General features: G+C 51.5%; 1 protein-coding gene across 1 annotated transcript; it reads right to left on the bottom strand.

Moving 5' to 3' along the window:
- Window positions 1-493: 493 nt before the first annotated feature.
- Window positions 494-2,112, bottom strand: LOC148378145 (janus kinase and microtubule-interacting protein 3-like; the record flags this gene model as incomplete). Its single annotated transcript, XM_088367991.1, has 7 exons — window positions 494-616; window positions 986-1,111; window positions 1,191-1,424; window positions 1,481-1,558; window positions 1,635-1,703; window positions 1,765-1,830; window positions 1,951-2,112. Coding segments are annotated over 6 exons (726 nt in total), but the record flags the coding sequence as incomplete, so codon positions are not given.
- Between the last annotated feature and the right edge of the window lie 10,622 nt (window positions 2,113-12,734).

Genomic DNA, 12,734 nt, shown 5'->3' with positions numbered 1-12,734 from the left:
ATCAGGCAGAATGGTTTGCCATCACGTTCAACAAAAAATAGAAACTTTCCCACTCTGATTAAAACGTCCTGTGTTCATCTACGTATTTTTGTTTTGCTGTGCATCTTTTCCCTGCCATTTCGAGAGCCCAATTGACACTCATAGTTTAAAGAAATGTGTTTGCCCATCCTACTTTGTGGAATTTCACCACATGCGCTTTTGACCAAAATACCAAATTGAACTCAAGTGAAGCCAACACGCACAACCCCCCCCCCACACACACACACACACACACACACAAATGTTGATATGAACATAAAAGAGCCGCATGCGGTTCGGGAGTTGCGGCTTGGCCAAACCTGTACTATACAACTTTATTTGTATAAAATTTTCACAACAGCTGTCACACAAACAAAGCGGGAAAAACCGAAGACGTGCGTGTTCCGCCCACGCTGGATTTATTTGCACCTTTGAAAAGACACCGTATTGCCGCAGATGTGGCAAAGAGTACTTTTGGGCATCTGAGACGGAAGGATGTCCAAAGCATCACGTCACCTGCTCTGGTAGGCATGGTGGTGGGACGTTGAGGTCAACCGCTTTGGGGTTGGCTGACTCTTTGATCGCAGGATGCCACACACTTGAAGACAGAAGCAGAAAAGCAGAGCTAAATGCAAAATGTACTCACCGGTGACTCCAATTTTTTTCCCCCCTGAAGAAACAGCTGGACGGGTGGCCCCGGCTGGCCAGTGGGACTCTTGTTATTCTGACCCTTTTTAGTGCGCGTTTGGGGCAACAACCGTTTTTTGTGGCGCTCTCTTCTGGTTCAAAAGTGCCCTGCATGTGAATTTGCTTTTCCTGCCTTCTGATTGGATGAGCGCCGGTGTGACGCGGTGCCTCTGTCACCGTGGCGGGGGGTATACGTTGGCATCGGAGCGTCTGCCAACGTCTGAGACCGGCTGGCAGTGTATCGGAGGTGTCGAGTGCGGTGCCGCTGGAGCTCACTCACCAGCTGGTGTTAGGGCCACAGAATGAAGGCCAAGGAGAAGAATAGAAAGAGAAACAGAAACTTCTCCTCCAATTGTTTGATTTGTCTCTTCTGAGCTTCGATGAATTCTTTCAGCTCTTTGTTCCTCTAGGACGGACAAATGGAAAGTGGCATTCAAAAGCCAGTAAGCGTGCAAGTAAGTGCCGGGCTGGCTTTGGGCCCTTACCTGTTGCGCGCTGTGCAGCAGATCCATTCTCTCTTGGAGGATGCAAGCGTCGCGCTCCCTCAACTCGCACATCAGGGCTCGCTTCCATTGGTCCACGGCGCTCCTAAGCTCTTCTCTCTGATCCGCCGTCAGCACGTCATTCACGCCAGCGTGGCTGGCTTTTTCGCCGTCCGTGGCAGGGCAGTCCCGCTGCGGTAGCGCCTCGTACAACATGGCCTCCAGCTCCAGGATCCTCTGGGCCGCAATCCTCGTCCATCAGTGGTCCGGCGGGAGATTTGAGGGCGGCTTACCTTATGAGCCTGGTCCATGGAACACTTCCTGAAGTCCAACTCTTCATCCAGGTAGCCCTTCTGCTTGCAGAACATATCCTAGCACAGCTCAAGGTCAGAATTGTTGGGGCACATTGCCGGAGTTCCCCTTGGCTGATGTCGCGTGTCTGTCTACCTTCTCACTTTCAATGTCCAACATCTTCTGTTGAAGTGCTGACTTGGTCACTTTGATGTATTCTAACCACTGAGGAAAGGCTGCTGTCACATAAGCAGAATGCGAGAGCGTGCGTGGACGTGCGCGTTACCTTCTCGGCTAGGGTGAGAAGGGTCCTGGCGTGAATCACGACCACCTGCTCCTCGTTGGTGAGATTCTGCAAGAGCCCAAAGGCACAGCGTCAACAAGCTTCTTTCAGCGCAAAGCCTTCCAAAAGTCACATTTGAGCCGCCGAGTCTCGTGGAGTGCGAACATAAGGAGTTCGACATACACTTACGGCGTTATAGCCCAGGATGTCCAGCTTCTTCATCAGATCACTGATGACGATGTCCGGGGGAAAGGCGCAAGGAGCAATGTAAGGTGTTCTGGGACCTCGGGTTAAGGTTAGGGTTGCGAGGGACGCCTTACGTACGCTCACGCCCTCGGCCTCGCAGTAGATCTGCAAAGGGCTGAGGCCGTCTGGGAAACGGACTTGCAGAAACTTCAAGACGGGGGAGCGCCACTCCCTCTCCTGAAAGGCAGAGGCATGCATCCGTCCGTCCGTCCGTCCGTCCGTCACATCTCTGGCCTCAACACGCTTGTGCGAGTCTTCCCACCTCCAGCTCCAGGATGCGGAACTCAAGCAGTTCGTTTTGGTCTCGGATATCCTGGATGTGCTCTTTCAGACGCGCTTCTTCCGCCTCCATCCGCCTGACCTGAAAAGACAGTCAGACCTCATCTGCGGGGCTTCCCGACAGGTGTGACGCCAAGCGACTCCGCCCAGCGCCTTTCTTTCCGTCACCTTTTCGGCCAACTGCTGATTGCTCTGACGCAGCAGCTGCTTCTCCTCCACCCACTTGACATTCTAGAAGAGACAAACGCGTGGACAGCTTTGGAATGTTGTGTCATTTTCATCCACAAATTCTTTGGTTGACTGGAAAATGACATTTGCTTTTCTCCGCATTTTCCCAGCCACGTTCGGGGGGGGGGGGGGGGGGGGGGGGGTTGGTCCAGTAATGCCAGACGGATGAGTGACTGAAGAATGTAGCTATTTTGTCTGAGAAAAAGGTGTGCTCATTGATGAGCTTACCTGTCCTTGTTGCTTCAGCGCTGACTCCAGATCTGCTACTCTGCTTTGATAGTGACCCATTTCTACCATCAGCTTTTCTCTGGTCTGAAAGGAGGAGGAGGGAGGCTCCTCCTCCTCCTTTCAGACCAGAGAACACCCGAGGCTGGGTGAGAACGGGGAGGCTGCGACCCGGCCGGGGGTTGCGGGAAGGGGCGCCACCTTGATCTCCTTCTCGGCGTCGTAGTCCCCTTTCGCTGGTCTGGGCTAGCAGAGCGTAGGCTCGTTGCAGCGCTTGATATTCTTGCGTCAGCTGGCGGTAGCGAAGCTCCGCCTCTTCATGCACACACCAATGCAACACAGCACTAGTACCAGAATCAGTCAGACCGGCGACAAAGCACCCGCGACGCAAAGACGAGTCCGATTCCAGGCTGAAGAGGAATGTTTGGTGCCAATACGCTGGCAGAAATGGCGGGCTACCTCTTCGGGTTCCGTGTCGGGGGTTCTGTCGGTGTGAAAAGACAAGGACGATCCGTCCGAGTCCACCAACACGTCTTCGTCGTAGCCGTAAAATGTTTCGATGACCTGCGGGCGCGGAAGCAAACATCTCTCTGAACAAACTGAAGCGACACCTCACGATGAATCGACGAGAGGAACGATAGCGAGAAAAAGGCCATTTCATCTTGCGCAACACCAAGCAGCCGCAAACAAACAGACTCACCTTGCAGGACCTCACGCTTTGTTCCTCCTCAGAGATTCTCGACGTCGGTATCGTAGCAGCAAATCTCTCTCCTGTCGACACAAATAATCCGCCTTTGAGATTCTTTGGATGCAAAGGGAACGAACGGCTCCGGCGCAGAAACAAACGCGACTCACAATGACATTTCTGACATGAGCTCCTGTCTCCAGAGCCTGAAAAACACGTCACCGGCGATGATTGGAGGGACGCTCGTCTTTTCCAAAAGTGACAACTACAGGGTGTGTCAGGGTTTTCCAGATTATCTTTATCGTATCATTGTGTTGCTTTGACTTTGACTGCGACCTGTAATAAATAATATTAGTTATCCCTTATTTATCCCTATCGCTTATCCCTTCCTACACAAAGTCGTAAAACACCCCTTGCTATGTTTTGACTAGAGGTCAAGGGCTTCCTCTATTCAATCCACTCTTACACCCACCCTGTTTCTCTTAATTAAAATGCTCGTGCAGGAGCCGAGAGTCAGACTTCATTCGTACAACGGATGGACTCTCCACCTGCAGGTGTCCAAAAGAACTTACTTGTCTCCCGTGTGGTTCTTGCAAAATAAGTTGGAGCGAGCGCAACTCTAACAGGGTGCATTTTGCCACTAGCTGCCTACGGACAATGACGCCGCGCTCGCGGCTCATGGTTGACGGGCTGAGCAGCCGGGCAAGTCCGTCGTTTTCAGCGCACAGCGAGTGGCAAAGGCGCTGACAAAACGGGAGCTTTGAGCTGCTGAAAACGGCAAAACAAGTCTAAAGCGTGTTCAAACGCGTGCGCACAATGCTCCTGCTTGAAAGGTCGGAATTTAAGGGGCCAATTTTTTGGATGGCGGCCGCCGGCCAAGCTTTGGACGGAAAAGGTTTCCTGGCGACAGCGAGCGAGCGCGGCGCTGCCGTACGTGCACCGAGTCGCCTGCCTGAAGACCTTGGACAAGTCGTCGATGATGTGCCGCTGCTCCACAACTTGAAGGAACTCCATTTCACCGTCCTGCTGGCCGCAACCGCGGTCCAGGTCATTGAGCGAACTAGGCCTTCTCTGTGGAACACAAATGCAGTGGACTCTGTTGGCACGCCGCCGTTGTCCGCGTCGACTTACCAAGCTTGCCATCTCCTCGTTCTCCTGGGTGACAAAGCGCACTTTGTTTTCAAGGCGACACAGCACCAGCGAGAGTTCTTCATTCTTCCTGCTCAGGCGTTTGTTTTTGTACGGGAGTGGCAGAAACTGGCTTTCTGTTTCTCTCAGTCGCTTTAGCTGCAAGCATGAAGTGCGGGATGTGAAAGACGCACAACACGCGGGCCAGAACGTATCCATTCCTTTTGCATCGGTTTGAACGGAATCGTGGCTTTGGCTCCCAATAAAAGACATCTACCAGGCAACCGACTCGCCGCGCCGCTCAACTAATAAGCAAGCGCAATGGGTGCCTCGCTGGATGGCGCGCATCAAACGTAGCGCAAACCTTCAAGCGTGCCGTCAATAAATTACCAGTTCATTGCGCTCTTCAGAAAGCAGGGCGTTTCGATCCTCCAGTTTCCTGATGACTGCGCTGAGCTCAGCGATTTTCAGATGAAACCGTCGCGTGTCCCGATCCTCCTGAGACTGAAAACGCCCCGCAACACACACACACAAGCACTCGTTCAAAGTTCAAAACTGTTTTTGTGCTACCTTCCTCCAGCAACGAACTAAGTCATGCGTACTGCAAGTGTGTGATGAGGTGGCTTACGCAATGAAGAGGATTGCTAGTAGCGGCGTTGACCCCACTTCCAGGGTAGTTTAGGCCCGCCCTTTGGGAATCCCTCAGGGCAGCGATCTGCTGCTCGGCAGCCTGAGTCTGCAGCTGAAGGCGGTGGACGTGGCCGGCCCCAGGGCTTCATCCAAAACACTAACCGCTCTGTCTTTCAGCTTGATCTCATCCGTCTGGATGTACAAACGGGGAGCGCTCAGGCAGGCGGGCAAACTCATTTGCCAGAATTGTGACAAAAACAAAGAGAGCAACCGGCCAATTTTTTTCTGGAATCGACTAGAACACCTTTGCTGTGACAAAAGCGAAGCGAGCAACCGGACATTTTCTTCTTGTGAAATAGAATAGAATAGAATGCCTTAGGTGTCATTGCACTGCAGGTATACAACGAAATTGGGAACATAGCCACGCACCGCGCATCTGATCAGTCCTACCAGTCGGCGGATCTCCCTCTCGCAGTCTCTCTTGGTTCGGCTCAGCTCCTCCCGATGCTGGTGATGAGCCGATCGGAGCTCGGCCGCTCGGGACTGCCAGGCCTGCTGGGCCGCTGCCAGGGCTTCTTCCGCGCTCCTGGTGGAGGCGACACCGCTCGGTCTCCCGACACCGCCGCGTCTCCTCCACCTCCGCCAGCAAAGCGCCCCCCCTCCTCACCTGAGCAGACATTGCGCCACACCGGGCCGTTGAGACCGCAACGGAGCGCCGCGACGCTTACTGGGGACAAGCTACACAATACGGTAGCGGCCGCATCGAAGCCCGACGTGGCGTGCGGATAGTCAGACACGGATAGAGCGGATCACCTTGTCCATGGAGCCGTCCCTCAGGCTGAGGACCAAGGCATTCAGTCGCTGGATCTCTCCATCTTTGATTTTGATCACTCTCATCAGCTCCATTTCATGCTGCCGCAGTAATGTCTCCCTGGTAATGGCTAACTCTTTCTGCTTCTCCTCATGGAGTTTGCTTTTGAGTTCCGTCATGGCGGCGGTGGCACGGTGGTGCTCCGCCCGCAGGTCCTGACTTCTCTCTCTCTCCAGACAGCTGACCTGACATGACTTAGACTTAGACTTAGACAAACTTTATTGTCATCTTGTCTGCACATGGTGCATACAAAACGAAATTCCGTTGCATACGTCTTACAACAAAGTAGTGATATTGCAGTTGAATAGAAGTAACATACCCTATGAAAATATATATATATACATATATACTATATATATATATATATATATATATATATTAAAAATAAGTATAAAGTGCAGCAGTGATAATTATGCAATAGTGCAAGTAGGCAAAACAGTATTCAAGAGTGTGCAGAGGAATGCTAAACCATGTATTAAACTTCTATTTAAAGGGTTTATACAAGTTCAGTAAAGTTGGTAGTGCGAGATAGTGCAAGATAGAGGTCCGTAGTGTCATAAAGTACAGTTCTGTGAATGTGTGATGCAGAGTTCAGTTTAGAGCTCAACAGTTCTAGTGTTCAACAGTCTGATGACAGCAGGGAAAAAGCTGTTGCAGAACCTGGTGGACCTGCAGCGGATGCTGCAAACCTCTTCCCAGAGGGCAGCAGGGAGAACAGTCCATGGTGGGGGTGTGATGGGTCATTGATGATGTTACGGGCACGGGACATGCAGCGCTGAGATGAAATGTCCTGAATGGAGGGAAGAGGAGCCCCTATGATCCTCTCTGCTGTCCTCACCACTCTCCTCACGTTCTTCCAATCGGAGGCGGTGCAGCCTCCACACCACACAGAGAGACAGCTTGTCAGAATGCTCTCTATGGTGCTCCTGTAGAACGTCCTCATGATGGGTGGGGGCAGGTGGGCTCTCCTCATCCTCCGCAGGAAGTACAAGCGCTTCTGTGCCCTCTTGACCAGTGCCGTAGTGTTCATAGTCCAGGTGAGGTCTTCTGTGATGTGGACCCCCAGGAATTTGGTGGTGCTGACCACCTCCACAGCTGAGCTGTTGATGATCAGTGGAGCGTGGTGAGGCTGTTTTTTCCTGAAGTCGACGATGATCTCCTTCATCTTCTCCTCATTCAGGATCAGGCTGTTTTCTCTGCACCAGCCCACCAGCTGCTCCACCTCCTCTCTGTAGTCCAGGTCGTTGTTGTCTCTGATGAGCCCCACCACCGTTGTGTCGTCTGCTGACTTCACGATGTGATTGGTGGTGAACCTGAGGACGCAGTCGTGTGTCATCAGGGTGCACAGCAGGGGGCTCAGGACGCAGCCCTGAAGGGAGCCTGTGCTGAGGGTGATGACATCAGAGGTGTTCTGTCCGACCCGGACTGACTGAGGTCTGTTGGTGAGGAAGTCTAGCAGCCAGTTGCGAAGGGGGGTGTTGAAGCCCAGGTGTTCCAATTTTCCTACCAGATGCTGTGGGATGATGGTGTTAAACGCTGAGCTGAAGTCCAGGAACAGCCTCCGCACATGGGTGTTCTTCTCCTCCAGGTGAGCCAGGCTCAGGTGAAGAACGGAGGAGATGGCGTCCTGAGTGGAGCGGTTTTGCCGGTCGGCAAACTGGAACGGGTCAAATAATAGGGGGAGTCTGGAAACGATGTGACCTTTAAGCAGCCTTTCGAAGCACTTCATCATAACCGGAGTCAGTGCAACAGGCCGGTAATCATTAAATGAGGTGATTTGAGGTTTCTTCGGCACCGGAATGATGGAGGCAGTCTTAAAGCACGCCGGCACTGTGGCTTGGCCCAGCGAGGTGTTAAAAATGTCTGTGATGACCCCAGCCAGATGACTTGCACATTCCCTGAACACACGCCCAGGAATGTTGTCGGGGCCAGGGGCCTTACAGGGGTTGACTCTCCTCAGGGTCTTCAACACATCGGCGGAGTCAAGGCAGAGTACCTCCTCTTCCTGATGGGGGACAGTTTTAACTGCTGGAGTGCCGTTTAGTGCCTCGAACCTCCCAAAGAAGTTATTTAGACCATTTAGAAAGTCAGCATCAACTACACCCACCGGGGGGGGGGGAGGGTGAGTTGTAGTCTGTAATCGCCCGTATGCCTTGCCACATACTCCTGATGTTTTTGACGTCGTGGAAACGATCCTGAAATTTTCGACTGCGGTCTCGCTTCGCTATCCTGATGGCACGGTTCAAGTTGGCTCTCGCTGTCCTCAGTGTCTCCTTGTCGCCAGACTTGAAGGCAGAGTTCCGCGCTCGTAGCGTTTGACGTACCTCCTCAGTCATCCAGGGTCGTTGGTTGCCCCGGGTGATGATATTCTTAGTGGTGCTGACGTCCTCGGTGCATTTGTTGATGTAGGCTGACACAGTCATGGCACACGCATGTCTAATCTACATCGGGAAAACTGGGAGGGAGGGAGGCAGGCAGGGAGGCAGGCAGGGAGGCAGGCAGGGAGGCAGGCAGTGTCTGTCTGTTGAGGTTTTCACCTTGTTCTTCTCCTGCTGAAGTTCTAACTGGACGTCCATCAGTTTGGTTCTCAGCTCGTCATTGGCGGCCTGAAGGGCGTCCGTTCGCTCCGCCTTGGCCCGCCCTGCCGGAGCTCGTTTGGACATCTCTTACTCGAGTCTCGCCCGGTCGTCAGTCAGAGATCACAACATTTGTACCTGGAGAGCACAAACGCAGCGCTGTTTTCCACTGGCTTCGAACTCAACTTCAATCGGTACCGTAACTTACAACATCATAAACATAGAACTAGCTTGACTTATTCATTGAATAAATGCATTTGGTTCTTCAAAACTGCATCACGCAACATAGCGTGACCGAGACGGCCGTTATCCACCTGCGTGAAGTTATTTGGTGAAATGAATGAGATGTTTAAGACACCATCGTTCTGTCTCTATGTAGATGAAGGTAAATAATCGATTGCTGAAGGTCCAAAGGTGTTGTGATAAACAAATAAACATATTAGTGATTAGTGACATATTTGTGATAAACATATTAGGCAGGATAATCACATATGTTAACGTGACTGCCCACACTGTATTTATTTATGGTTATTTGTTAAATCGAGTACTGTTAGACATGAAATAGGAAGTGTTTAACATAAATGGAAGACGAAAGGGGTACTCACCATTGTAGCTCCTGCTGGTCAATGATACGAGCCTCTTCTTGCAGTGGAAAACATACAGCCAACAAACACCGTGGAACCTAAAGGAATGAAATTAAACATTAACATTTAGCCTCAACCAACATTCACAGATACAACGCAACGCAAACTACACAAACGTAAATCTTTTTAAACACAATGAGTTGTACTTACCGTGTACGCTCTAGACGGTCCACTTGCAAGCGGAAAATAAAGATATTTCTGTTGATAATCGTCGTGTTTGTATCCGGTGTCTCGCTCAAGGCCATTGCGCCCACAGATTTGAATTTTGGCGAGAGTTCAGCCTATTGACGTCATTTCCGCGGTGTAATACCCGCATATCTGAAACGGCAAAGTTAAGAGTAGAGTTAAATAAAGTTTTTAGTCAACGCAATAATTTACAACCGTTGACCAGTCGAAATAATCGTCGAAATTTGGCGTCTGTGGCTGGAAGCAGACGCCGAGTTCGACATTCCTCCCAAACGCCACACTCCCTTGCTTTTCAGGGCTAAAAAAAAACAGTTGTAATTACCTTGTACGCTCTAGACGGTCAAGTTGCAAGCTGAAAACAAAAATATTTGCCTTGTTAGTCATCGTGTTACTAACAGCTGTGTCTTGTTTGCCAGAACTGCCGCTTTCCTACTTCCTGTTGCAAGCCACGCCCACGGATTATAATTTTGCCGTGAGTTCCGCCTATTGACGTCATGTCCGCGTCACATGACTGCGACGTAATATTATCTAAAACTGTTTGTGCGGTATTGTGTTGTTCTGTGCGGTATTGTGTTATTCTGTGCGGCGTCGTGTTGTTCTGTGCGGCGTCGTGTTGTTAGTGCGACGTCGTGTTGTTCAGTGCGGCATGGTGTTGTTCAGTGCGGCATGGTGTTGTTCAGTGCGGCATGGTGTTGTTCAGTGCGGCATAATGTTGTTCAGTGCGGCATAATGTTGTTCAGTGCGGCATGGTGTTGTTCAGTGCGGCATGGTGTTGTTCAGTGCGGCATGGTGTTGTTCAGTGCAGGATGGTGTTGTTCAGTGCGGCATGGTGTTGTTCAATGCGGCATGGTGTTGTTCAGTGCGGGATGGTGTTGTTCAGTGCAGGATGGTGTTGTTCAGTGCGGCATGGTGTTGTTCAGTGCGGAATGGTGTTGTTCAGTGCAGGATGGTGTTGTTCAATGCGGGATCGTGTTGTTCAGTGCGGCATGGTGTTGTTCAGTGCGGCATGGTGTTGTTCAGTGCGGCATAATGTTGTTCAGTGCGGCATGGTGTTGTTCAGTGCGGCATGGTGTTGTTCAGTGCGGCATGGTGTTGTTCAGTGCGGCATGGTGTTGTTCAGTGCGGCATAATGTTGTCCAGTGCGCCATAATGTTGTTCAGTGCGGCATGGTGTTGTTTAGTGCGGGATGGTGTTGTTCAGTGCAGGATGGTGTTGTTCAGTGCGGCATGGTGTTGTTCAATGCGGCATGGTGTTGTTCAGTGCGGGATGGTGTTGTTCAGTGCGGCATGGTGTTGTTCAGTGCGGCGTAATGTTGTTCAGTGCGGCATGGTGTTGTTCAGTGCGGCATGGTGTTGTTCAGTGCGGCATGGTGTTGTTCAGTGCGACATGGTGTTGTTCAGTGCGGAATGGTGTTGTTCAGTGCGGCATGGTGTTGTTCAGTGCGGGATGGTGTTGTTCAATGCGGGATCGTGTTGTTCAGTGCGGGGTGGTGTTGTTCAGTGCAGGATGGTGTTGTTCAGTGCAGGATGGTGTTGTTCAGTGCGGCATGGTGTTGTTCAATGCAGGATCGTGTTGTTCAGTGCAGCATAATGTTGTTCAGTGCAGCATGGTGTTGTTCAGTGCGGCATGGTGTTGTTCAATGCGGCATGGTGTTGTTCAGTGCGGGATGGTGTTGTTCAGTGCGGCATGGTGTTTTTCAGTGCGGCATAATGTTGTTCAGTGCGGCATGGTGTTGTTCAGTGCGGCATGGTGTTGTTCAGTGCAGGATGGTGTTGTTCAGTGCGGCATGGTGTTGTTCAATGCAGGATCGTGTTGTTCAGTGCAGCATAATGTTGTTCAGTGCAGCATGGTGTTGTTCAGTGCGGCATGGTGTTGTTCAATGCGGCATGGTGTTGTTCACTGCGGGATGGTGTTGTTCAATGCGGGATCGTGTTGTTCAGTGCGGCATAATGTTGTTCAGTGCAGCATGGTGTTGTTCAGTGCGGCATGGTGTTGTTCAGTGCGACATAATGTTGTTTAGTGCGGCATAATGTTGTTCAGTGCGGCATAATGTTGTTCAGTGCGGCATGGTGTTGTTCAGTGCGGCATGGTGTTGTTCAGTGCGGCATGGTGTTGTTCAGTGCAGGATGGTGTTGTTCAGTGCGGCATGGTGTTGTTTAATGCGGCATGGTGTTGTTCAGTGCGGGATGGTGTTGTTCAGTGCAGGATGGTGTCGTTCAGTGCGGCATGGTGTTGTTCAGTGCGGAATGGTGTTGTTCAGTGCGGCATGGTGTTGTTCAGTGCGGCATGGTGTTGTTCAGTGCAGGATGGTGTTGTTCAATGCGGGATCGTGTTGTTCAGTGCGGCATGGTGTTGTTCAGTGCGGCATGGTGTTGTTCAGTGCGGCATAATGTTGTTCAGTGCGGCATGGTGTTGTTCAGTGCGGCATGGTGTTGTTCAGTGCGGCATGGTGTTGTTCAGTGCGGCATGGTGTTGTTCAGTGCGGCATAATGTTGTCCAGTGCGCCATAATGTTGTTCAGTGCGGCATGGTGTTGTTTAGTGCGGGATGGTGTTGTTCAGTGCAGGATGGTGTTGTTCAGTGCGGCATGGTGTTGTTCAATGCGGCATGGTGTTGTTCAGTGCGGGATGGTGTTGTTCAGTGCGGCATGGTGTTGTTCAGTGCGGCATAATGTTGTTCAGTGCGGCATGGTGTTGTTCAGTGCGGCATGGTGTTGTTCAGTGCGGCATGGTGTTGTTCAGTGCGGCATGGTGTTGTTCAGTGCGGAATGGTGTTGTTCAGTGCGGCATGGTGTTGTTCAGTGCGGGATGGTGTTCAATGCGGGATCGTGTTGTTCAGTGCGGGGTGGTGTTGTTCAGTGCAGGATGGTGTTGTTCAGTGCAGGATGGTGTTGTTCAGTGCGGCATGGTGTTGTTCAATGCAGGATCGTGTTGTTCAGTGCAGCATAATGTTGTTCAGTGCAGCATGGTGTTGTTCAGTGCGGCATGGTGTTGTTCAATGCGGCATGGTGTTGTTCAGTGCGGGATGGTGTTGTTCAGTGCGGCATGGTGTTTTTCAGTGCGGCATAATGTTGTTCAGTGCGGCATGGTGTTGTTCAGTGCGGCATGGTGTTGTTCAGTGCGACATAATGTTGTTCAGTGCGGCATAATGTTGTTCAGTGCGGCATGGTGTTGTTCAGTGCGGCATGGTGTTGTTCAGTGCGGCATGGTGTTGTTCAGTGCGGCATGGTGTTGTTCAGTGCAGGATGGTGTTGTTCAGTGCAGGATGGTGTTGTTC

The sequence above is a fragment of the Syngnathus floridae genome, unplaced genomic scaffold, assembly GCF_059516105.1.
Source record: "Syngnathus floridae isolate MCC-2025c unplaced genomic scaffold, RoL_Sflo_1.0 HiC_scaffold_62, whole genome shotgun sequence".
Lineage (NCBI taxonomy): Eukaryota > Metazoa > Chordata > Actinopteri > Syngnathiformes > Syngnathidae > Syngnathus > Syngnathus floridae.
The sequence above is the reverse complement of the archived record's forward strand: the minus strand, read 5'-3'. Positions and strand labels throughout refer to the sequence as shown.